The 24058-nt window shown below is 54.1% G+C and overlaps 1 protein-coding gene across 3 annotated transcripts in view; it reads right to left on the bottom strand.

The window, feature by feature from the left end:
* Positions 1-24022, bottom strand: part of LOC100231218 (mitochondrial Rho GTPase 2) — a 47037-nt gene extending 23015 nt beyond the window's left edge. Inside the window, exons 1-30 of one of the 3 annotated variants that reach the window (XM_072935575.1) lie at positions 23935-24022; positions 22315-22406; positions 22054-22230; positions 21663-21780; positions 20916-21086; positions 19593-19716; positions 19216-19283; positions 19015-19121; positions 17713-17940; positions 16965-17033; positions 15590-15700; positions 15360-15505; positions 15051-15108; positions 13727-13845; positions 13147-13302; positions 12396-12523; positions 11053-11169; positions 10300-10535; positions 9767-9906; positions 9142-9272; positions 7414-7544; positions 6885-7046; positions 6481-6609; positions 5125-5258; positions 5007-5044; positions 4468-4587; positions 3883-4062; positions 2401-2501; positions 1381-1483; positions 642-763 (exon numbers count right to left, since the gene is read on the bottom strand). In XM_072935575.1, coding sequence (XP_072791676.1) covers positions 642-763; positions 1381-1483; positions 2401-2501; positions 3883-4062; positions 4468-4587; positions 5007-5044; positions 5125-5258; positions 6481-6609; positions 6885-7046; positions 7414-7544; positions 9142-9272; positions 9767-9906; positions 10300-10535; positions 11053-11169; positions 12396-12523; positions 13147-13302; positions 13727-13845; positions 15051-15108; positions 15360-15505; positions 15590-15700; positions 16965-17033; positions 17713-17940; positions 19015-19121; positions 19216-19283; positions 19593-19716; positions 20916-21086; positions 21663-21780; positions 22054-22230; positions 22315-22406; positions 23935-23944 — 3726 coding nt within the window. In that variant the 5' untranslated portion in view covers positions 23945-24022. Of the gene's footprint in view, positions 1-641; positions 764-1380; positions 1484-2400; positions 2502-3882; positions 4063-4467; positions 4588-5006; positions 5045-5124; positions 5259-6480; positions 6610-6884; positions 7047-7413; positions 7545-9141; positions 9273-9766; positions 9907-10299; positions 10536-11052; positions 11170-12395; positions 12524-13146; positions 13303-13726; positions 13846-15050; positions 15109-15359; positions 15506-15589; positions 15701-16964; positions 17034-17712; positions 17941-19014; positions 19122-19215; positions 19284-19592; positions 19717-20915; positions 21087-21662; positions 21781-22053; positions 22231-22314; positions 22742-23934 lie in introns of those variants that run through there. The other 2 variants (XM_030284910.4, XM_030284915.4) reach the window with 2 other exon arrangements.
* Between the last annotated feature and the right edge of the window lie 36 nt (positions 24023-24058).

Here is a 24058-nt window from a genome sequence, read left to right as displayed (position 1 = left end):
ATTCAGTGAGAAACAACCATTCAGCTGATGGCAGGAGGGAAAGGCAGCATCACCCAGAGGAAGAGAACAGCCTTTTCAGAGTCACAGAGTCATTGAGGTTGGGAAAGATCTCCAAGATCATCAAGTTCAAGCTGTGACATCCCCACCTTGTCACCCAGCCCAGGACATGGAGTGTCACATCCACCTTCCAGGGATGGGAACTTTACCACTCCCAGGCAGTCCCTTCCAATGCCTAGCCACCCTTTCCATGGAGAAATTCTTCCTGATGTCCAGCCTGAACCTCCCCTGGCACAGCTCGAGGCTATTCCCTCTCATCATGTCCCTGCTCTCTGGGAGCAGAGCCTGACCCCTGTCAGCTGCCCCCTCCTGTCAGGGAGTTGTGGAGATCCAGAAGGTCCCACCTGAGCCTCCTTTCTCCAGGCCGAGCTCCTCATCAGACTTGTGCTCCAGCCCCTTCCCAGCTCTGTTCCCTTTTCTGGACATTCTCCAGCCCACACTGAGCCAGCACAACAGATAGCTGACTCTAAAATAATCTCCATAGCCTCCAGGCAGAAGGAGGAAGAGAGAAATGGGATTTTAGGTTCTGGGATTGCAAAGTGACAGGGACAAGCCCTGGCCTGGGGCAGAGCAGCCTCTCCCACCTGGGCATGGTGGCTGAGGGCGAGTGTGGAGATCTCCTCGGCGTGGCCCAGCCAGTGGTTCTGGGACCCCGAGTGCAGGTCTTCAACCACGATGACGCAGCCACAGGAGTAGGCGAAGAAGCCTGGCAGAGGAGGGGGAGGAGAGGGGATGTTTTCATGGAAAGGCTGCACATACAGCCCCCACCACAACCCACGTGGAAAATTCTATGATTCATTAATACGTAAAAGCTGACTCTTTGATGCAGCTCAGCAGCAGCAGGTTGGGAGCAGGGTGAAATCTCACTTTCCCTACCCTGAGTAAAGCAGAGCTGCTGGGCATCATTCCAGCTGGAGAAATGAGGCAGGATGGGCTTTGTGAGCTTCCCTCCTGCTCTGTCCGCTCAACAACTGGAGCCTGAGTCTGCTCCACCAACTGAAGTCTGCCAACAGCAAAGAGCTACTGGATTTTACCAACACAAAGAACCTCTGTGTTCAAGCAAAGATGCCAATCCAACAGTGAGATCATAATTTCACTCAGTGCACATCCCTAGAATCACAGAATAGAATCACACGTGAGTTGGGCTGGAAGGGACCTTAAAGCTCATCTCGTTCCACGCCCTGCCATGGGCAGGGACACCTTCCACTATTCCAGGCTGCTCCAAGTCCTGTCCAGCCTAGCACTGGGCACTTCCAGGGATCCAGAGGCAGCCACAGCTTCTCTGGCAACACATCCCACCACTCCAGAGCCTTCCCAGTGTACCTGTATCCGGGTTCCACACCATATTCCCTCTGCCATTCCCATTGTAGCCGATCACTGCTTTCAGCTTCAGCACCTCACTGCCCGCTGGAGGAGATGAGAAACTCTACAAGAAAAACAGACAGTGGCTTAAAATAATCTCTGGAAGAATGGTCTGGTCAGGTGCATCAACACCCACACAGGAAGAAGCGAGCGTCCTCAAAAACACATCCCACACAGATCCATGCCAAAACTCACACAATTCCTAACAGAAGAGACAAATAACATTCCATAACAAAAGAGACACTGCCCCAGCACAGCCAGGCACAGATGCTTTCAGATATGGCACAAAATAGGCTGGCAGCAAATGCCCAGCCGAGGAGCAGCTGCTAATCCTGCTGGGAAAGAGTTCCACTGACTTGGAATGCAGATATTTCAACAGGAAGAGAATTGGGAGAAAAATGCTGCCAGGTGGAGGGACAGAGAGAGGATTGGGGGTGAAATCTGGATGTAGCTAGACAGAGAGAGGATTGGGGGTGAAATCTGGATGTAGCTGTTCTCCAGCACTAGCAGCAGAGCTTAGGGAAGGGCTGAGTTAAGTTTCTGTTTTATCCCTGCTGTGTTTGTTAACAGAGCAGGAGCTGTGCCGTGTCTCTCCTCACTACGCTCCATGGATTTGCCTTCCCCAGCCTGCTCTGCCAATGCAGCTGCTCGCAAATATGGGAGCACAATGAATCACTCCATTGCTCACTCGTCTTTCACTCTCAATAGCACATGCCATTTCCACTCCTTTTGAATAAAAATGTATGCAGATTTGGGCAACACAAAAAGAGTTGAGCACAACTCAGTTTTTACTAGTCTGGGAAGAGCTACATGTAGAGGAGAACAGGGAATTAACGCTAGGATTTCTCACTGAGCATCAGCCCAGGGGTGTATTTCCCAAATTGCTTTCCAACAGAGAAGAAAATGGAAACAATTTGGAAAACTCACCTACCCCAGCCCCAAAATGCCTGTTCTCCACCTGGTAACCAGCACAGCTCTCACCTGGGGGAGCACTGATGCCTTGAAGCGAGGAGTGAAATGCCGGTAGGAATCTGGGCGGATGGAACACTGGGACTTGGGAGTTTTGGTCGCCTTCCTGGGCTCTGCCACACAAAGAAGAAGATGGTACCCATGGGTTGCTGCTCCTGGGAAGGGTTTGGGAGCAGCACCCAGGCTGTGCCTTGCTTATGTTCAGGTGTTGTGCACGTGTGAACACACACGAGGCAAAAAGCAAACTGCAGGGTCACATGTGGCATATCCCAGGTGGGAAGGAGTCAAGGATCACGAGTCCAATCCCTGCCCCTGCACAGACACCTCAACAATCCTACCCTGCACCTCAGAGCACCATCCAAGTGTTCCTGGAGCTCTGGCAGCTGTGCCCATTCCCTGAGGAGCCTGCTCAATCAATGCCCAGCACCCTCTGGGGGAAGAACCTTTTCCTGAAATCCAGCCTGACCCTCCCTGACACAGCTCCAGCCATTCCCTGGATCAGTTCCTTTCCCACTTGAATTAATGTATCTGAACAACTTGGACTGCAGCATGCACCAGCCATTTCACTTGTAACTGCTCTTACCAGAACTTGCTCAAAACTCTCTAGAATTCATCAAAGTTACTAAGACATAAACTGTACTAAAATAAGAAAGAAGAAGCTAAAAAACCAAATTCCAAGACCACAAAAAAAAAGGCAACAAAGAACTGTAAACCACCTAAACTATAACCAATCACGTATTCTGAAAAGTACATACAAAACACATAGACAAACAAAAACACCAATAAAAATACATAATCAGCTTATACAGAAGAGTTATAATAGATAAATAAGTACTTAATGTAAACAATAAACAGATTATACTTAATCATGTTAATTAGTTAGTCAAGAATCCTAAATTTCCCACACTGACTCAGTCACATCACACTGCAAACAGCTTAAGGACAACCATGCCTCGTCCTCTGGGCATCCCTGTGAAACCACGAGCCCCACAGCTCCAGGCCTGCAACAGGAGCATTGAGGGCACTTTTATCCTGAGGTTTTCCAATAAGTCCTGCTGAGGCTGAGCACTGGCAGCTGCCTGCTCCTGGCAGGTCGCCACACACCACTGCAGCTCCCAGGCTGTGCAGCTATTAATAGAGCCATTGGGAGCTTTAATTGCAGCTGGATTTAATGGGACTGCCACTCAGAGATGATACTGGCTTCAGGCTGAAGACAGGCTTCTGGTGTGCCCAGAAGCAGCAACAGGGAAAGCCAGAAAAACGAGCAGTTTTAGGGATCAGTGTGAGCTTCCCTCAATCCTGAATTCCCTTGGAAGGCCATGCCCAAGGGAAAACTCCTAAGGAACACAGTGCAGCCTTTCACCTCACAGCTCAGAGCACGCGTCTGGGTCTCTCTGCCCTGTAATAATAATGGTCTGTCATTGTTTTTGGGGATAGACCAAGCTGCCATGCAGGCCTGCAGCTCTGTACAAACTGGCAATACCCCTGATTTACCGTTTGCTGTCTTTTCAGGTGACCTCGAGCTCTCCTGCCTCACTTTGGGCCTCACAACAGGCTCCTCATTCCCCTCTGATTCCACCACAATGACTGAGGCATCTTTGTGCTCATTTGCCACCTTCCTGCTGCTGTCTGGTACATCTGCTTCCTCCTCCCTGTCCGACTCAGAGGAAATACCTGGGGAGAAAAATCAGTGGGAAGATGGAGCCATCCACGTCCTTCAGGACCACTTCATGTGTGCCTGACCCCTTGACTTCTGGCAGTGTCATTCCCCTGCTCTGTGGAACAGCTCAGCTGTTATGGTGGAGGGTAAAGAAGACAATTCCTATTAGGAATGACCAACAAGGTGTTTAGCACAGTCAGTGAGGCTGTGCCAGCAGCTCAGTACATGGAGGAGGGCAGAGGATAAAGGGGTGCTGAACCCCAGCTAAGCCCAGCTTAGGGGAAGGAAATGCAGATTGGTCTGTCAAGTCTGCCAGAAGGGATCCCAGGTAGGGATGGCTCCAGGGATGCTGCTGAACTAGGCAAGTTTTTCCTAAAATGAGGTTCATTTTCCCCTTTCCTGCAAGCAGTTCCTCTTACTTTGAAATCCTGCTGGGTGGACAGAGCTGATATCCAGGCACGGTGGGGAGGACAGCAGTGGAAGAGGCACTGTCTGCCGAGGGGTCTCAGAGACATCCTTGGGCGTCTCAGAGCTGCTGTCTGGGAAAGGAAAAGGCTTGGTGTCACTTCCTTCACCCCATGCTCCTCTCCTCCTTCTGGATAGTGACACCTCCAAGCTCAGCTTTCCAGCTTCCATAGAAACCACTTCTCTGTGTTTTAAGAAAGAGAAGGACAGAGAGAGAGGGACAATGAGGGAGAAAGAAGACAGAGCAGATGGAGGCAGAGAAAGACAGAAGGTGAAAGGTGAAAATCTACCAGAAAGCCCAGAATGGCTCTGCTCAGAACATCCACACCTAGGCAGACTGAGAGGTGCTGCCAGTTAATTTGAGATTGTCCTTCGAGGCTAATTAGTTGGTTTGTCCCCCACTACATGACTCCCTCAGGGAAGGAACCATCCCCCCAAGCCCCTACCCTCTGGGAAAGCTGCCAGCACAACTCATGGGAAGAGGCAAACTCACCTGACCTCAGCACCAGGGTGGACACGGGGGAACAAGCCCTGGGAAGGTGAGGAGACTGGAGTCACACAGGGATGGGGCAGGGAAAGGGGACACAGACAGGCACTGCCAGCACCATTACCTGGCTGGGGATGACTTGACTGGAGGTGGAGCTAGGAAATCCCAGAGGAAGATGGCATCCCCAACGCTGATGACGTGCTCTTGGTTTGGGGTGAAGGCGACCTTGTGCACGGGCTCTGAGTGGCCGATGAACACCTGGGAGAGAGCACGTCTTGAATCCCCATCACCATTTGTCTTGTCTGGATGGGGTTACTCCACTCCCTGTCCTGCCCAGCCAGGGTCTACAGGCCTCAGCAGAAGGTCCAGAAGAGGATCTATCACACCTACAGTTCTCATACCGGTGGGCTGATCAACATGGGGCCAACCTCCAACACACTCATTTGGGGAAGGAAGCAAAAGCTGAAGAGTCCAAAGTCTTATCTTGCCTCTGAAGCCTTAGGTGAACCACTTTCCTCTCCATTTTCTTTGTCCCTAACACAGAGCTATCACCTATCTCTGTCCTTTGCAGAGGGTCTCACTGGGGTGCTCTGGCAGCCCCAGCTTGTGCCCACTGCCAGGCACTGTTACAGTGTGGGATTGGAGCTGCATTTCTCTGCTAGGCAAACTGGGACTGAGGACACTGGGCCAGGTTCATACAGAGTCCATTTGCTGCCCTCTTCTCTGGAGATTCAGCAATGCAGCACCACCCCTTCCCTCCTGGGTGGGTGTGAGAACCCCGGGATTGATTTAGGGGTCTTGTGTGGTGGTAAAGTCTCTCCTTTAACTTGTGCTTCTAAAGAAAAACTTTGCAGCTTTTTGTTGTTTGGTCTTAAGGCAGTTTATTGCTAGTTATTTAAAGATTGTTTTTGCCCGCTGTGGCTGCTTTGGTCAGCAGCTCAGGCAGAGACACACACACTCTTGACACTCTCACTGTCCGGTGTCTTTGTCTTCTTTCTCCCCACCCAGGGTTGCTGCTATTTTTTATATGATATATTACGTATTATATATTTACAGATTTTCTCCAATACTTATTATCTATGTTACAATGTGCTTTTTTACTCTAAACCAATTTATGAGTGCCAACATCACCAAGAACATGGAGGTAAGGAAGAAGAAGGAGGAAGAACAGGATTAGGCCCACTTTCTTCTATCTTAGAACTCCTGACCCCCTGTACAAAGTACAACCCCCCTGTATAGGTGTTAAAACCCCCCTGTACAATATTAAAAAATTTTCCCCTCTAATTTGTAATTATTTCTACTATACCATCTAACCCTCTGTGACTGCTTGTTCTACCTTCAAAGTAACTCATTCTATGGCTCAAACTCAAAATCACAGCTGTTTCCAGCTGCTTGCCAGGGTCTAAAATGCTTCTGACCAAGGCCTGGAACCTCTGAAAATGTCTGAGGGACATTTTGAGTTCCAACAGGTGGGCAGTACCTGGAAGTTGATGTTGAAGCGCATCCGATAGTCCCACACTTTGATGACCTTGTCACCAGCAGTGAGCAGGTACTGGCCATCCTTGCTCAGTGCCAAGGAGGAACAGCTCAGCTTGTGCACAGGGGACACCTGAGGACAAGAAATGGCACCAGCAGCCTTAGCTGAGCTGGTTCATACCCTGATTTACATTTCAGCATGAGAAAAGTAGTGTGACAGTGTGGAAAACAAGGACAAGCTCGGCTCACCCTGAGCACGAGAACGCTGGGGCAGCTGCAGGCTTCCCACTTGTGTTTCTTTGAAGCCTGCGAGCTCCAGGGGGAGTTTTTCTCTCATTTAACCTCCCAATAAGACAGGAAGTGCCCAGCCCCCACAGGAGACCTTGCAGATGAATTTCAGTGTCCTACCTCTCGCACCAGCCGTCCGGTTTTTGCATCAAGCACAAGGATTTTATTGGAAGAAGTGGATACCAGGAGCTCGCCCTGAGGCACAGGACCAAAGCAGACCTTCACTGCAGAGTCCAGGATGGTGCTGTGCAGGTCCAGGATGCTGACATCCACCCTCAGCAGCTGTGGGACAAAGAGCCACTGAACAGCCACTGCAGGAGCCTCGGGATTGCTCCTGTGCTCCTAACATGAGGCTATGGAGCCCCCTGGACCCTCCCCTTCCCACTTAATGAGGGGCTGCAGGTCCAGGCAATGCCCAGGAGAGCAGGTCAAGAGAGAGGTGAGAGCTCACAGCCTCCACAGCAGTTCTCCAAATTATCTTTCTAGAGGGGAATGAAGGCAGAGGAGAAGAAACCTCAAATGTGTTATTTCTGTCTCACAGAAGGGAAAGCAGGGAGCTCAGTGTCAGCCCCACGCCCTGATCCACCTCACCTATGGAGTTTCCAGGGGACAGCCCTGTCCCCAGGGGTGAGGGGACTCTGCTGGGTACCTCATCGAGTGAGCAGGCCTCCATCACTGTCACCACGTACTTGGAGGGCCCCACGAAGGCCAGCAGGCGACTGTCCCCACTGACCACCAGAGTGTCCACGCCACTCCCAGCATCCCGGGCCACCACATTGCCTGGGGGACACAGCAAGAGAGTGAGGAGCAGCAAAACCCACTCTGATGGTGCTGCTGCAGCAGCTTCTCCTGCAGCCTGAGAAAAAAAGCAACCTGTACTGTAGGAGATGCTACAAATTTTATTTACACTCCCAGAGTGTGCAGTGAACCACCTCAAAAACAAGGTTGAGATGCACAGCTTGTTGCCTGAGTGAACACACAGCATTTTCAAGGAGAGCAGAACAAAGCCAAAGGAATAAAATTGATTTTAGGGCTAATTTTTTAGTGCTACAAGAGGCTGTGATGAAGAGCTCTGAAATCTCAGCTGCAGCCTGGGTGTCTGAACCCAGAGCAGAATGAGGTCAGTGCTGAACACCCCACACTGATGTCAGTCCAGAGGGCAGAGAGACCCAGAGGTCTGAAAATCACAGAAATTACAGCAATTCTCTGTATTTATTCCATGACCATAATTCCACTGTTCTGTCCCTGGAACGTGACCAGGCAGCAAACACAGTTTCAGAGCAGAGTCACCAGAGTCCAGCTGCAGCACTGACACCAAATCTGGGTTATTTTGGATGAATTCCCTGATTCCTCCAACCCCTGTTCCTTCTCCTGCACACTTTCTGGGGCAGGTTCCTCCTCTTTGTGCAATATTGCACAGTTTGAAAATAGGAGTTCCCTTTCCCTGCCCAAGCTTGTGCTGTCACAATTCATTTCCAAAGTATACATTAAATGTGACACTAATTTTTCCAAACTGCCTTGCCCCTGCCCTGCCTCCAGCTCTCCACCAGCTCCTTTCACCAGCACAGAGCAGCTCTGCTTCAGGCAGGATTAGAGCAACAATCCACTTCAAACAAATTAAAATGCACAAGTACAGAATGGAAAGCATCAGGGCTTGGGCATGGATAAATCTCTGTGACCCCAGCACATTGGTGAAATCATCACACCAGCAGGATGAGAGGGTTTGAACCAGGACAGGCAGGGAAGTGCTGGCAGTCACTGGGGTTTGCTCACACAGAAGCTACAAACAGCAATCACAGAATCATTAAGGTTGGGAAAGCACTCTAAGATTATCAAGCCCACTGAACCATGTCTCCAGGTGCCACATCCACATGTCTTTTAAATCCTTCCAGTGCCAGTGCCTGACCACCCTTCCAATGAAGAAATTTTCCCAATATCCAATCTAAATCTCCCCTGGCACAGCTTGAGGCCATTTCCCTTTGTCCCGTCCCTGTTCCCTGGGAGCAGAGCCCGACCCCCCTGGCTGTCCCCTCCTGTCAGGAGTTGTGCAGAGCCACAAGGTCCCCCCTGAGCCTCCATTTCTCCAGGCTGAGCCTTTTCCCAGCTCCCTCAGCCCCTCCTGGTGCTCCAGCCCTTCCCCAGCTCTGTTCCCCTCTCTGGACACACTCCAGCCCCTCTTTGTCTTGTGAGGGGCCCAGAACTGACCCCAGGACTAGAGGTGCCTCAGCAATGCCCAGTGCAGGGGGAAATGACAAAGCTCAGAAGGTTCACTGGGAAATATCACTCCAATCAGGCTGATTTTGGGTTGGCTCTGGGGTCAAGATGTCTCTACTAATACAGAAAAAGAAGAAAGGCAACCCCAACCCCAGAGTCTTACCCACGACTCTCAGAACCTGGATTTTCCGTGCAGCAAGTCTGTACAGAGCCAGAGTTCCCTGCAAGCAGGAGCTGAACATGAAATTGCCATCTGGAGAGAAGGTCAGCCCGGTGACCGCGGTGCGGTGCTGCCTGAAAGAGGGCAGAAAACGTGGAAAAAGGGAAGGAATCACAGACAGAGGCAACAGTGGTGATGTTGAGTGTAACACAGCGAAGAACCCAAGAAGATAAATCAACCAGGAACAGAGCAGGACCCTGCTGTGCTCACCCTGTAGCAGCCCAGGACACCCAACACTCCGACTTGTCGGGAAACCGAGCAGCAAGCGCAGGCTCCAGCCTGGATGGAACCTGCTCCTCCTCCCTTTGAGCATCCTCCAAACCCCACAGAGGCTCACAGGGGCTCCCTGCCCAGCTGCTCTCTAGGACAAGCTCCTTCCTACTGCTGTCCACTGGGAAGTGACAATGCAAGCCCTCATGGCTTTCACCACCCAGAGCCTCGCAGTGGGATCTGTCCCAGACCCACCCAGCTGGGACCTGAGGCTTGTGGAGCTCCAGGAGTGTCACTGTGGCTCTGTCTCATCGCCAGCACACCTGGTTAGACCCCGTGTAGCTCTCACTCCACTCACTTGTGCTCCAGCAGGAGGTCAGAGGCAGCCAGGCTGAAGGTCCTCACCACCCCGCTGTCGAAGCCACAGGCCAGCATCTCCCAGAAGGGGTGGAAGGCCACAGTACAAGGAGTTTCCTCTGCAGCTGAAAAGTCATACAGCTGCAGGGAAGAGACACCACAGGCATGAAACTGGAGAAGACTGGAGCTGCAGCTGGACCCAACAAGTGATCAGCCTCACATCTCCACCATGAGCATGTCCCTGCTCCTGCCTGGATGGACCTAAAGCCCACTGGAGTCCTGGGTCTTTGGGCACTCAGATAAAGCCCTTGGGTGTTATGGCTTGTGCTAAAAAGCAATCTTCAAAAGATGGACGAAAAGGAAATTGTTTTGCCTAACAATACTTCAGAACTCTGTACTTCCAAAGGGTCTCTTGCCCACGGTACCCCTCAGACTTCAGGGAGATCTGAACTGAGGGGCTTTGACAGATGGAGCAAACAGACCAGGGAGACTCTCAATAACCATGAGACACCACCTGCCTCTTGTGTCACCCACCTGCTGCCTGGAGGCGAGGTCCCACACTCGGATGGTGCTGTCCTGGGACACTGTTGCTATCTGCTTCCCCTTGCCCTCCACTGAGAAGCCCAGCACGGAGCCCTCGTGGGAGCGCATCAGCGTGCTGTAGTCCCGGGCCTGCACATCCAGGTAGCCCAGAGCCCCAGCAGCTGTCGTGGACAGGACTTTTTGGCTGTCTGGGCTGATGCAGACAGAACTCACGGAAGCCTCATGCTCTGGGAAAGACACAGGAGTCAACAAATCCACTGGGGAAGTGCAGCTGGAACACAGCTACAGACCCACATTTAGGAAAGCAATGCCCACGGGAATGAGCAGCCCACGACCTGAAGACTGAACATTTGCAGGTGTGAGTTGTGACAGATTAGAGAGATTAGTCTCTGCCCTTCCTAATGTCCCTGGGCTCTGCTGTAATGGTGAGTGTGTTTCAAAAACAGTCAAGAACTGCTCGACTTCTCCCCTAATTTTTCATGGACAGATGAGCTGTGGCAAGAAGGGGACAAAAATCAAGATGGAAAGTCTGTTCTCTCCCAGGAGATCCTGCCTTTTTCCTATGAGTTACAAGAATAAACATGAATAATTGCCACTGAAGACTTCCAAGGCAGTCAGCCCTGGAGGCAGCACACGTAACACAGCCCTGACTCATGAGGATTGCTGTGGGAGCTGTGGCACTGGAGCTCTGGATCTGCAGCAGGAGATGTGGAGCTCAGAAGCACCACTCCCACCTCTACTCACCTGCCTCTAGGACAGCAGCTGAGAAGTCCAGTGGCCACAGCCTCACGTAGCCATCCTCTGATCCCGTGGCACAGAAGGTCAAGGACATGCTGATACTGTTTATAGCAATCCCAGGGCCTGGAAACCCAAAACACCTCCTTATACAGGTGAAACAAGAAAACTCAACCTGAGAGGGGGCCCACCCAAGAGCTGAGTCTGGTAGTCCCCCCACAGCCAGCTGGAGCCTGAGGAGGATGCAGGAACCCCACAGTGACCGGCAGAACAGGCTGAAGGGTCTCAGCCAGCCCTTCTCAGGGCTCCAAACTCCTCTTCAGCATTGTGAAACTCTTCCCAGGCACAGAAGATTCCTATCCCTGCCATATTTTTGCCTCAAACAGCATCCTGTAGCAAAGGATATCCCAGATAACTGCCTGAGGTACAAACCATTTCACTGCCCTGTCCCAAAGCCTCTCTGCGGAAGGGAGATACAGACCCACAAACTGGGAGATTTTGATTCGTACAATCATTAAGGTTGAAAAAACTCATTGAGTCCAACAATTATCCCCTCACCAGCCCATGTCCCCAGGTGCCCATCCACAGGCTTTTTGAACATTTCCAGGGATAGAATGGGCAGCTTGTTCCAATGCCTTATCACACTTTCGGTCAAGAAATTTTCTCCAATATCCAACCTAAATTCAGGTATAAAGGCCATAAGTCAGAGTCAGCACTGACACCAGGAGGCACCAAGGACTTTGCTTCATCTCCTCTCGGGTCCCTTCTTGCCCATGAAGTGAGAACTGCAGTTACATGCCTCTCAAAGGCCACATTATAGATTAATTAGCTCAATTTGCCAAAGCAAACTATCAAACTATGCACTAAGTTTTCGGATATCAGAGCAATCACACTTGAAAGTGAATTGTTCCTGCTGTTCGAGTTAATGGAAGAGCTGAAACTTGGTCTACTTAATGTAGAGCAACAAAGATTCCCCAAACACTCTACACCAGCTGAATAATGAAAAAAATCCCCAAATTCATCTTTTTTGTTAATCTTAGTTCTTTTTCCATCTCTCCATTAAGCCTCCCATCAGCAAATGAAGACCTTGTCTCATGTTTCTAAAAGTAGTGTTTCTCTGAAAGTGCAATCAGCATTTAAAATGCTAAAATCTTTCTTAAAACGATACTTTGCTGTACTAAGGAAGATTATTTGCAGTCCTTAAGAGGCAAATAGCAATGATCTAATCAACCCCAAAATAATCCTTCAGCAGTAGGTAAAGAGCTGGTTGGCCTGAGCAGATTTCTGACCCCGGTGGTGGTGGAGGTGGTCACTGGCTGTTTTTACCCTCTCCCTGCCTCTCCTGCTCCCACCTGAGCTGCTCCCCGCCTGCTCCTGCCCGTCCCCCTGGGGCTGTGCAGGCAGCAGGCGCCGTGCACTCCGCACACAGATGTTCTTGTAGTCCACCTCCAGCACGTGGCCACTCCTGCTGCACACAAAGCTGGAAAAAAAACCCAGGAGAGACTTGCTTTTAGTAAAAAAACACTTTCGTTTACCTTGTTTGTGTAAAGCAATCCTGGCTCACAAGTAATATAAGAGGTCAACAAGGTGTTCAAGTGTTCAGCACACCTCCAAAGAAGTCAGAGCTTCCTATTTAGTTTCCTGAGCTTTTGGAATAGAAATTAGTAAAAGAGCTAAAAGCTTGCTATAAACTCCAGAAAGAAGCCTCCCTCTGCCACAGGCTGGCTGAGCTGACAGCTCTGCCTTTGTGGGACAACACAGGGTGGCAACAAAGGTCTGGCTTTGATGATTAAAATAAACAACAAAGTGTGTGTCTGTATGCAAGAGGATGTGTACCAGGCTCCTCCTGCTGACCCAGGAATCCAACAGAGAGCTTCAGGTGGGAAGAGAGTCACTAAATATGGCACAACAGCAGCATGGCAAGAGCAAAGAGGCTGTTCTGCGAGCAGCCAAACCCCTTCTGGGAGGTGACACGTGCTGAGTGGGGAGAGCCTCTCCCAGCTCCAGAAGGCAGCTGAATTTTGAGGGAGAGCCCCAGCAAAGCACCGTGGCAGAGGGGGAAGGTGAATGCTCAGAGGGACAGGTGACAGTGACAGCCCTTACAGCGCTCGGTCCTCCGGCTCCGGCGCGGGCCCCGCCTCGAAGGCCAGGTCGGTGAACTCCAGGGAGTGGTACTCGCCCAGGCTGACGGGACACGAGCGCAGGGCTCCGCTCCGCACTCGCCACAGCCTGATGTTGTCCCGGCCACACGACACCAGCCTGTCCCGGGAGACACGGCCTGAGCACCAGGGCAGGGCAGGGCAGGGCAGGGCAGGCTCCCCAGGGCCCTGGGGAAGGGCAGCGTCCCAAGGGCCACTGACAGCACAGACTGAGAGCAGCAATGGCAACCACCACAATCCCCCCCCAGCCATGCCAGAGTTATCAAACAAAATATTTATCTTAGTTTGGGGTGAAGAGATCTTAAAGCTCATCTCATTCCACCCCCTGCCATGGACAGCAACACCTTCCACTGTCCCAGGCTGTTCCAAGCCCTGTCCAGCCCGGCCTTGGGCACTTCCAGGGATACAGGGGCAGCTACAGCTGCTCTGGGCACCCTGTGCCAGGACCCCCCACCCTCCCAGGGAACAATTCCTTCCCAATATATAAGAATCAATACTATCAGTTTCTTTTCCTGGCACACTACCTGGTGTCATCAAAGAAAGCAATCTTCATGGCCTGGATATCCGCATCTGTGTGTGCTTTGGCCAGCACAGTCACAACTCCACCACAGGTCACCTGAGCAGTGTTCCACACCACCACCATCTGAAGCAAGAAAATACGATGGGAGAGCTGCTCAAAACCTTGGCAGCAGAAGAGCTTTTCATCCCACAGCTGCTCCAGAGCTGGGCACAAAGTATTGATAACAGAGCTGGAGCAGGGAAATAAAACCCATTGCACAGAGGGTTTAGGACAGTCCAACAGCTTTGCAAAGCTTCATGGCAATATCCTTGCCTGCAATCCATAATTAGAGGTTCTAAATCCCAGGGCTGCCTGGCAACAGGGCTCAGACTTGGAAAAAAAAATCCACAGAGCAGTGGGAACTCTGCCTGCTGGGATATAGGAGCTGTCCCAGGGCTGAGGGAGCAGGAGGCAGCACGTGTCCACTGCTCAGTACAGGTCTGTGTGCCCTCAGTGCCCATCACCAGGGGCAAGAGTCAAACCCTCTGCACAAAGCAAAGGGGCAGATGCCTGCAGAAATGCAGGAGGATGCTCTGCATTCCAGAACAGCATTAAAAGCAAACCCAGCATCACTTCAGAGGCTGGGATGGGCTGAGGCATCACCCTGGGAGAGGTACTCCCCCCAGCACCCCATTCTCCCACCCTGCTTCCACCCACTGATCCCACCTCCCCAGCTCCCACACGGATCACAGAACAGTGCCACGTGCTGGGAAAAACACAGAGCACTGTGTGGTTTTTCCTTCACTTAGTGATGGCACAGCTAATTGCTGATGGTCGTCACTAAAGGATAAAAAACAGTTCCACTGACAAAACAAAACCCCCAGTCCCATGGAACAAGTTTATTTTTGACTGCTACACGTGGGATCTGCGTCATCCCCAGCTACAAAGCTGGGCGGCAGCTCCAGTGCCAGGCATCCCTTCCCACAGTGATGCCTGGAGCTGGAAGATTTCACCTCATATCTTGCCCTAAATGCTATTAAAATAAAGATATAATCCCATCACCCTGCCTGGGTCCTGGCTGGGACCACTCCAGGGACAGAACAGCCCCATAGCACAACCCCAATAGGTCTCTCCAGCTGCTTCCAAAAGGATTTGTTCACTTGCAGCTGAGGAACATCCACAAGCATCAGGAAGAGGGAAAATATTCTCTAGGCAGCTAAGGAGAAAGGGATGCCCCCCAAGAACATGTCTAGGAAAGCTGAGAGCAGAAGTTTGCCTGGAAAATAACTACAGAACCTGGAAGAATAGCTCTCTCAAGGAAATCTCCCTGCCCCAGTATCAGCTCTCACCATTTTGCTGTGCACGTCCCTCCCGACACCACACAGAACAGCTCCACTGTGGGAAAAGCTGCAAGAAGAGAGACCTGGTGAAAAACAGCTCCTTGTACCCTGGGTTCATCCTCCCAGGGCATAAAAGGGGACAAGTAGTGGGGATGGGGAGACAGCAAGACCTGAGGGATCAGCTCAGCACAGAGCTGGCAGCGGGTTCGGTGCCAAACACAGGCAGCTGTACCCCGTGCCTGGTGTGTCAGGCAGGAGCAGCGGGGAAAAGCTGCTGTGCTGCAGTGCTGAGCACACCCTGCACGCACTGCCACCCACCTGAGGCACAGCAGGGACTGCAGGTCGGTTTTGAAGAGGCAGAGGCAGGCTCCCGTGGGGAAGTCCCAGAGGCGGCCCAGGCTGCGGGGCCCGGCCTGCGCCGAGGCCAGCACGGTGCCGGTGCCACCCAGCGCCAGCGCCGCCACCTGCGGGGACACGGCCAGCCAGGAGCCAGGAGAGCCCCAGGCTGCAGGACAGCACTGCCATTGGGGCCTGCAGGGGCTACTCACCTTGTCCGTGTGGCCAAGGAAGAACCTCTGCTCGCCAGTCTCGAGGAGCAGGGCGACGATGACAGCGTGGCAGGGGTACACCACGGCCCTGCTGTCCTGCGTCCACAGAGCCTGCAGCACCAAGGGAGGGGGGACACGGCTCCAGAACTGCCCCACAGCCCAGCACAGAGCTCTTCTCAGCCCTGCAAGTGTCCAAGGCCGGGTTGGATGGGCTGTGGAACAGCCTGGGCTAGTGGGAGGTTTCCCTGGGGATGGAATGGGATGGGCATTAAGGTCCCTTCCCTACTACTGAACAGCAGATACAAGGAAAATGACATTGCTGGCATGTGGGACTCAGATTCAGTCAAAGAAAGAAACTGAGAGTTTCTAGCCAGGCAGACACCTGGGAAAGAGCTGGAGAGAATGTAAGTAATTCTTTATCTCTCTTGTTGTTCACATTGTTTATAGTTAAGTTCTATCACTGTGCGTCAAGCACTTTGCACCAATGCTGTGGATTGTTTTCACTTCAGAACCAATGGATTTGGTCCTTACGAAGCTCTGTATAAAAGAGCAGTGTATTTTGAATAAATGGGAGTTTTACTTTCACAGCCTTCTGAGTCAAGTCTATCCATTCCTGTCCTGCCTCGACAGCGACACTGGCAGAGCCTTGAACTGACTGAACCAAACCAACCCTTCCTTTACCCTAACACAGACCACAAGCAAGGCCCAGTGTGCCACAGAAACAACCCAAAACACAGCCCCCTTCCTTTCCAGCATCCAACAAAGCAGCACCAGTTTTAATGTGTTAAAAAGAAGGGAAATTTAGTGAAGGGTCTGGAGCACAAGTCTCAGGAGAAGCAGCTGGGGGATCTCAGCCTGGACCTTCTGGGTCTCCACAGTTCCCTGACAGGAGGGAACAGCCAGGTGAGGGTCAGGCTCTGCTCCCAGGGAAGAAGGGAGGAAATGGCCTCAAGTTTTGCCAGGGGAGGTTTAGATTGGATATTGGGAAAACTTCTTCACAGAAAGGGTGGTCAGGCACTGGCACAGCTGCCCAGGGCAGTGGTGGAGCCACCATCCCTGCACGGATTTAAAAGACATGTGGATGTGGCACCTGAGGACATGGGTCAAGAGAAGGCCTGGGATTCCTGGGAAAACCAGTTGGCATGGATGTTCTTAGAGGGCTTTTCCATCCTATGATTCTGCTTAATGGGCCCCATAATTTTTAATTCACCATCCTAACAGCAGAGCAGTTGTCACAGATGCTCAGGCCCACCCACTTTGGGATCATTTTCCACAGCAGGCAGTGCCACATTCAGCTGCATTTCACACCTCCAAAACATCCATATCCTGGCCACACAAAGACAGATCAACTCCCCAGATCACCCAAGCCACTGACCCATTTGGTGCTGCAGCCTCCAAAGCCAATAATTGTTCTCAGCTTCAGGATGGGATCCGGTACAAGCCCCTGGAAAAGAAAACCAGACAGAACCATCACGCTTAGAGCCAGGCTGGGGTCCACCCTCCATGGGGCACCCCAGCCCCAGGGCCTGGCTCTCTGAAGCACAGAGGCAGCTTTGGGTTTCTCCTGTCAGAGGGGATAACTTGAAAGCATTTAACCTGGCAGAGTCAAAGCTGGCAGCAGGAGGAGCTGGGGTTTCTGAGTTAAGCAGCTGTCCCATCCAGCCCCAGTGATGCCCTGGGGCCACTGTGAGAATCCCAGACTGGTTGGGGTTGGAAGGGACCTTAAAGTCCATCCACCTCCACCCCCTGGCCACAGACAGGGACACCTTCCACTAGCCAAGGTTGCTCCAAGCCCTGTCCAGCCTGGCCTTGGACACTGCCAGGGCTGTCCTGCAGGCTGGGGCTCACCTGTGGGATGGCATAAGGGCCAGAGCCCTTCCTGTACACACCTGGCAAACCTGTGGCTCAAGGTCAGCACATCTGAACACAAAGCAAGTAGACCTCTGTCAAAGCAAGCAGAGTGCTAGTGGGAAGAACTGCTCCTCTGCATCTCTTGGACTGTGAGTTTAACTGAAACTCCAGCGTGAACCTTGTGTTCCCTCTCTCCCTTCATCAGAAATAAAGGGAAATACTCCAAAGAAATACCCCAAAGCCACCCTGTGACCCTCCAGAACTTCACACACCTCCTCCAAGCCAGGGACAGCTCGGGTTGTCTGTCCCCTCCTCCGATGAGCATAGACATGGATGCCACCATCACCGAGTGGCTGTGGCTGCCCGGTGTCCCCTACACTGTGCAGCCTCTGCTTCTCCTCCAGCACGGGGTCTCCAGCAGGAACAGCTCCCAGAGGCCCTGGGACTGCCAGGTGAACCTCAGGGATGCTCTTTGTGATTGCAGGACACCGATGTGGCACCTGAGAATGAGGAAAGCCTCAGACAGAGCTCAGTTCTCCTCCCTGTGCCCTCCCTGTGCCCCGGGGCACAGACAGGGAGACACCCACTGTGTCCCGAGGGCTCTGCATAGCAACACAAACAAAGAGGAAAAAATGTGGAGGCAGAGCAGCCCTGTGGTTACCTGGCTTGGCCAGGTTGTTAACCAGCCCTCTCCTTAAACCCCCAGCATTGTCTGTGCACAGTTCATCTCCTCCTGACAGCAAACCAGAGCCTTGTCCAAATGGAGCTCTGGCAGGTTTGGACCACTGCCCTGGGGAGACTGGTCAGTGCCCAACCACCCTCTGGGGGAAGAACTTTTATCTAATATCCATTAAAACCTGCCCTGACACAGCTCCAGCCATTCCCTGGGTCCCGTCCCTGTCACAAAGAGCAGAGATCAGAGCTGTCCCTTGGGAGGAGCTGCAGCCCCCGACAAGAGCTGACCTCAGTCTCTTTTTCTCCTGATCTGATCAAAGCAAGTGACTGCTGCATCTCTTACTCTTCCCCTCTAGACCCTTCACCACCCCACAGCCATCCTTTGGACACTCTAATAAGAGAGGCTGTGCTGCTCAGCTCTCCCTCTCCACAGCGTGAGAATGGCTTCCCCCAGCCCCTCTCCCAACACCCACCACCACACTGGTAAGCCAGTCTGGACATCGGGGGGAAGGGGAAACCAAGCTGAAGGCAGCTGCCTGCAGCCCCAGCAACGCCAGCTCCACACACTGCTCTGCTCCAGAGGACACTGCTCACATTCCTTCCTCTCCAGACCTCACTGCCTTATCTATAATTTGAAGACACACCGATCTGCTGCCCCACAGAGACAGGGAAGATGGATGTCTGGAGATTCCAAGGTACTTGGCACATCTCCTGTCTCTGTGCTGCACCACACTGAACCCCTAGGCAGTGACTGCAGGGCTGTGGTCACCAGACCATGCCTGGAACAGCTGCCAGTGACAACAAGCAGCTTCTACATCTTAATTTAAGACACAGATGCAGGGAAATGCTCCATGGGAAGCAGGAAGGAAGGAGCTGCAGCCTCTCCACAGTGCACTTACAGCTTTGGGACTGCTTGTGTGCTGGATGAGGGACAGATCACAGACTGCTCTGGAGAGTGTCACTGTCTGGGTCGGCGGGTGGCCAGGCTCCTCTAGCACTTGGTCACCTGGGCAACACAAGGAGCAGGTCGAGCTCTTTTGGAAACCCAGGGCACCCATCTGGGGTGGCACAGCCTTGGCTGCCGTCCCCAGCATTCCCACCTGCCACAGGATGTGGGAAGCTCTTCTGGATGGAGTTGTGCAGCAGCTTAGCCCCCTCAGATGGGAACCTGAGCAGAACCAGAGGAAGGCACCGTGTCACTGGGATATTGCACTGGCACCTCAGCCTGGCACTCTTTGCTGTCTCCTGTAAGATCCCTTCCCTTGTGCCTCATGGTGCTCCAAACACAGGGGTACCAAAGGCAATGACACAAGGGTGTCTTGGTTACCAACACCTAAATGCTGGAGGTGGGGCAACCAAAACCCAGGTGAGCCCCAGGATCACCTGGATCTGCATTCCTTAAGTGGCACTGCCCATCCTGCCCCTCCCAGGGGTGCAGCAAGGCCCGGGAGCTGCAGTGGGACCGGAGCAGCTGTACCTGATGTAGTCATAGAGGTCGTGCCACTTCTTCCCCCTGGGCACAGGAAAGGCCAGTTCCCGGGGCATGGGAGCCACCCCACGGCAGGACAGGTCCCCCAGGCGGGCCTTGGTGAATGTCACACCTGGCAGGACAGGGACACACACACAGTGAGCTCTCCAAGCCCAGGGAGCTGCCTGAAATCCCACTCCCTGAGGGACACGGGAACACACAACACTTCCCACCAGAGAAACAAAGAGCACAAAACTGAGGTTTGGCACAAACACACCTCGCACAGCTGTATTCCTGTAACTCTCAACCTCCAAGAAGAGCCCAGAGCATAAACCCTTGGATTTCAGTTATAAACCCCCAGGCTCAAGATTCATGTCATGTCTGTTCACTGATTCAGCAGTTTCACAAGACTTCTCTTAAGGCTCATTGCCCATTTTCTTATTTCCTCCATGAATTTTTTAATTTAGGAAAGTGAAACAGAAAAGGTTTCAAGAAAGATACAATACATTTCAGGAATTTCAAAGCAGCCCCTATAACTTCTTCCTCACTGATGCTTCCCAGCAGGCCAGGCAGTTCAGACAGAATTCCAGCACGAAAAAGGAAAGAGCGAAAACAAAGGATTTGACCAAAGTACCTCTGCCACACTGAGCAGGTGGATAAAAAAAGCAGGTTGGAAGATTTTTGACACAAAAAAAGCACAGACTCTTCTACCAGATGAAAGCACAAGTCTTGCAGAAGTGAGGCTTGATGACACCTTTCATTTTTACTCCTGAAAAAGTTTCTAACCTTAGAGAGATATTTAACTTTGCTCTTTTCATTCACTTTTACAGCTAGAAAATGAGAGGATGCTTTCCTCCAGAGTTTGGAAAGCTGTATTTCATTCCAGATTTCCTTCCAGTGCCTAAAGGGGCTCCAAGAGAGCTGGAGAGGGACTTTGGACAAGGGATGGAGGGACAGGACAAGGGAAAATGGCTTCAAGCTACCAGATGACAGGGTTAGATGGGATATTGGGAAGGAATTGTTCCCTGGGAGGGTGGGCAGGCCCTGGCACAGGGTGCCCAGAGCAGCTGTGGCTGCCCCTGGATCCCTGGCAGTGTTCAAGGCGAGGCTGGATGGGGCTTGGAGCAGCCTGGGATGGTGGAAAGTGTCCCTGCCTGTATGGAAACCTAACATTGTTCCAAGTATTTTATCCTTTCTGTTCCCATCACAGAGCACCAGCAGCCCAGCGTTCTGCCAGGGCTGCAAACTCAGCTTTGAACCCCCATGGGCTGCCCTCAGGCTGGGCTGGAGTCTCAGGAGGAAGCAGAGCCCCCCGAGCCCTGGGCTCCTCACCTGGCTCGAAGAGCAGGTCGCTGGTGCAGAGGTTTTTGACGAGCAGGTTGCAGCAGAGTTTGACCCCCCTGAGGTGGCTGTGCCTGCGGCTCAGGTACAGGGCCAGGATGGAGGGCAGGTCCAGCACCAGGCACGTCCAGCGCACGTCAGCCGGGGCTGCTCCGGGGACACCTGGGGAGCACAGGTGGGAAAAGGGATGGTGGGAAAGAGGCTACAGACATGGACCTTGCTGCACAGGAGACACAAGGGTCACAGGGCTCAGGATGAAGTATTTGCCAGGCAAGAGTCCCATCAGGCCTGTGCCAAGTGGGAGATGGGAAAACATGTCTTGTAGGCGCAGGGGTGGGGAAGGACAGACAGGCATCCCACCACCTCCGTGCCTGGCCTGACACTGCATCCCACTGTTTGGGAGAACAGGGATAGGGGACAGCCTAACCAGGAGCCACAGCTCTGACCTGGCTGCAGAGGGGCTCCTGCTCAGGCTCACCACTGTTATCATAAAATCCTGAAATGGTTTGGGTTGGGAGAAACAACCTCTAAACCCATCTCATTCCATGCCCCTACCATGGGCAGGGACACCTTCCACTAGCTCAGGTTGCTCCACATCCCATCTAACCTGGCCTTGGACAATCCCAGGGATGAGGCAGCCACAACTCTTCAAATACATCGAGCCAACTTGAGAACACAATTTACTCTCTAACAATTAAGTTTTGGTGGTGGTGTGCCAGTCCAGCCCCATCTCCTCACCCCGCCGGGCTGTGCCCTCGCTGGCTGCCCCGCAGACGAAGGGGAACTGGAGCCAGGTGGCTGTGGACTTGAATTCCTTGAAGAGGTTGGAGAAGGAGATGCGAACCACCTGGTTTTCCTGGGAAGAGACACAGACACGGAGCTTTAGTCACCCTGGTGGCTTTGGCAGGGAAGTGCTGCAGAGGAGAAGGCATGTGGCCCTGTCTCCTGTCCCCTCCACATCCCCTGGCTCCAGCGGAGATGCCATCAGGATGGAACTCATCTCCAGTCCGGAGTGACCCACCAGCAGCGAAGAGCAGCCACACCCTGCAGGCCCCAAGCCCACCAGTGCCATCCCCAGCCCTTCAATCAGCCACGATGGCAGTTTAAGAGGCCACCCCGTGTCACGGACCTCGGTGGCGACATCCAGGTGCACGAGGAAGTGCTTGTGGGGCAGGGGCCTGAAGAGCAGGTAGAGGTAGCGCCCTGTCAGCCCCAGGGACTGCGTCCCTGCCCGTGGCAGCTGCAGGTAGCTGCTGGCTGGGTTGGAACCTCGGATCCGGTATATTGTTCCCTTCATCCTCGTGTCCTTTGGAAACCAGGGAAAGATGGGGGGTGGGTGAGCACTGCCCACCCTTAGCCAGTGCCCCCCACCCCATGGTGGCCCTGTTACCGTGAGGGCGGCCACGTCCCCCTCCTTGGCAGAGCGTTTCCACTCCTCCACACGGAAGTGCTTGAAGATGTTCAGGTAGGGGCGCTGCCAGGCTGCCAGCACCAGGATCATCGAGGGGATGGAACCCCAGCCTGGACACCCCCCCATTGCCCCTGTATGCCCCGAGGTCCCCTGTCCCATCAGCACCCACCTCACTGTCTGCATGTCCTGAGTGTCCCCAGCCCCAGTGTGAACCTCATGGTGCAAGCCTGGTGATGCCCCTGTTATCTCCTTACCCCAGTTCCCCCCAGCCCTGTGGCACCCCCAAGGCCCAGAGTCCTGCTGAGAGTCCCATTACTCCCGTCCTGCAGGCCCCTGCAGCCCCGGGAATGCCCCTGGAACCTCCAAGCCCTGAGCTCCTCCAGTCCCAATGACATTCCCACCACCCCCTGACCCTGCAGCGCCGGTGCTGCCTCTGTGCCCCGAGCACGGTGACACCCCCGGTACCCCACACCCGGTGACAACACCCCGAGCCCACCGCCGCAGGGACGGCCCTGAGCCCGAATCCGAGCAACCCCAGCACGACGGACATCCGTGCTACCGCTCCCTCCAAGCCGCTCACCCCCGGCACCGCCGTGCTCCAGAGCTTCCCCATCCCCGGTGCCCTCCCCGCGTTACCGCTGCGCTCCCAGCCCCGCCGGAGCTGCCCCATCGCGGTGACACGGCCGGCACCGAACCCTCACCCCATGTCCCCATGTGCCCCCGGCCCCGTTACCCCATGTCCCCATGTGTCCCCCCCCGGCCCCGTTACCCCGTGTTCCCCGGTCCCGGCCCCGTTACCCCGTGTCCCCATGTGCCCCCGGTCCCGGCCCCGTTACCCCGTGTCCCCATGTGCCCCCGGTCCCGGCCCCGTTACCCCGTGTCCCCATGTGCCCCCGGTCCCGGCCCCGTTACCCCATGTCCCCATGTGCCCCCGGCCCCGTTACCCCATGTCCCCCTGTGCCCCCGGTCCCGGTCCCGGCCCCGTTACCCCGTGTCCCCCCCCCGGTCCCGGCCCCGTTACCCCGTGTCCCCATGTGCCCCCGGCCCCGTTACCCCGTGTCCCCCCCCCGGTCCCGGCCCCGTTACCCCGTGTCCCCATGTGCCCCCGACCCCGTTACCCCATGTCCCCATGTGTCCCCCCCCGGCCCCGTTACCCCGTGTTCCCCGGTCCCGGCCCCGTTACCCCGTGTCCCCATGTGCCCCCGGTCCCGGCCCCGTTACCCCGTGTCCCTCCCCAGGCCCCGTTACCCCGTGTCCCCATGTGCCCCCGGTCCCGGCCCCGTTACCCCGTGTCCCCATGTGCCCCCGGTCCCGGCCCCGTTACCCCATGTCCCCATGTGCCCCCGGCCCCGTTACCCCATGTCCCCCTGTGCCCCCGGTCCCGGTCCCGGCCCCGTTACCCCGTGTCCCCCCCCCGGTCCCGGCCCCGTTACCCCGTGTCCCCATGTGCCCCCGGCCCCGTTACCCCGTGTCCCCCCCCCGGTCCCGGCCCCGTTACCCCATGTCCCCATGTGCCCCCGACCCCGTTACCCCATGTGCCCCCGGTCCTGGCCCCGTTACCCCGTGTCCCCCCCCCGGTCCCCGTTGTCGCCCCCCCACCTGCCGCCATGGCGCGCGCCGCCGGATCAACCGTCCCGCGCGGCCGCAGCCAATCAGCGACGCGCTCCCGCCTGTCACGCGCCCACGCCCCGCCCCCGCCCCGCCCCCCGGCGCTGGCCACGCC

This window comes from Taeniopygia guttata, chromosome 14 (assembly GCF_048771995.1).
Source record: "Taeniopygia guttata chromosome 14, bTaeGut7.mat, whole genome shotgun sequence".
Lineage (NCBI taxonomy): Eukaryota > Metazoa > Chordata > Aves > Passeriformes > Estrildidae > Taeniopygia > Taeniopygia guttata.
The sequence above is the reverse complement of the archived record's forward strand: the minus strand, read 5'-3'. Positions and strand labels throughout refer to the sequence as shown.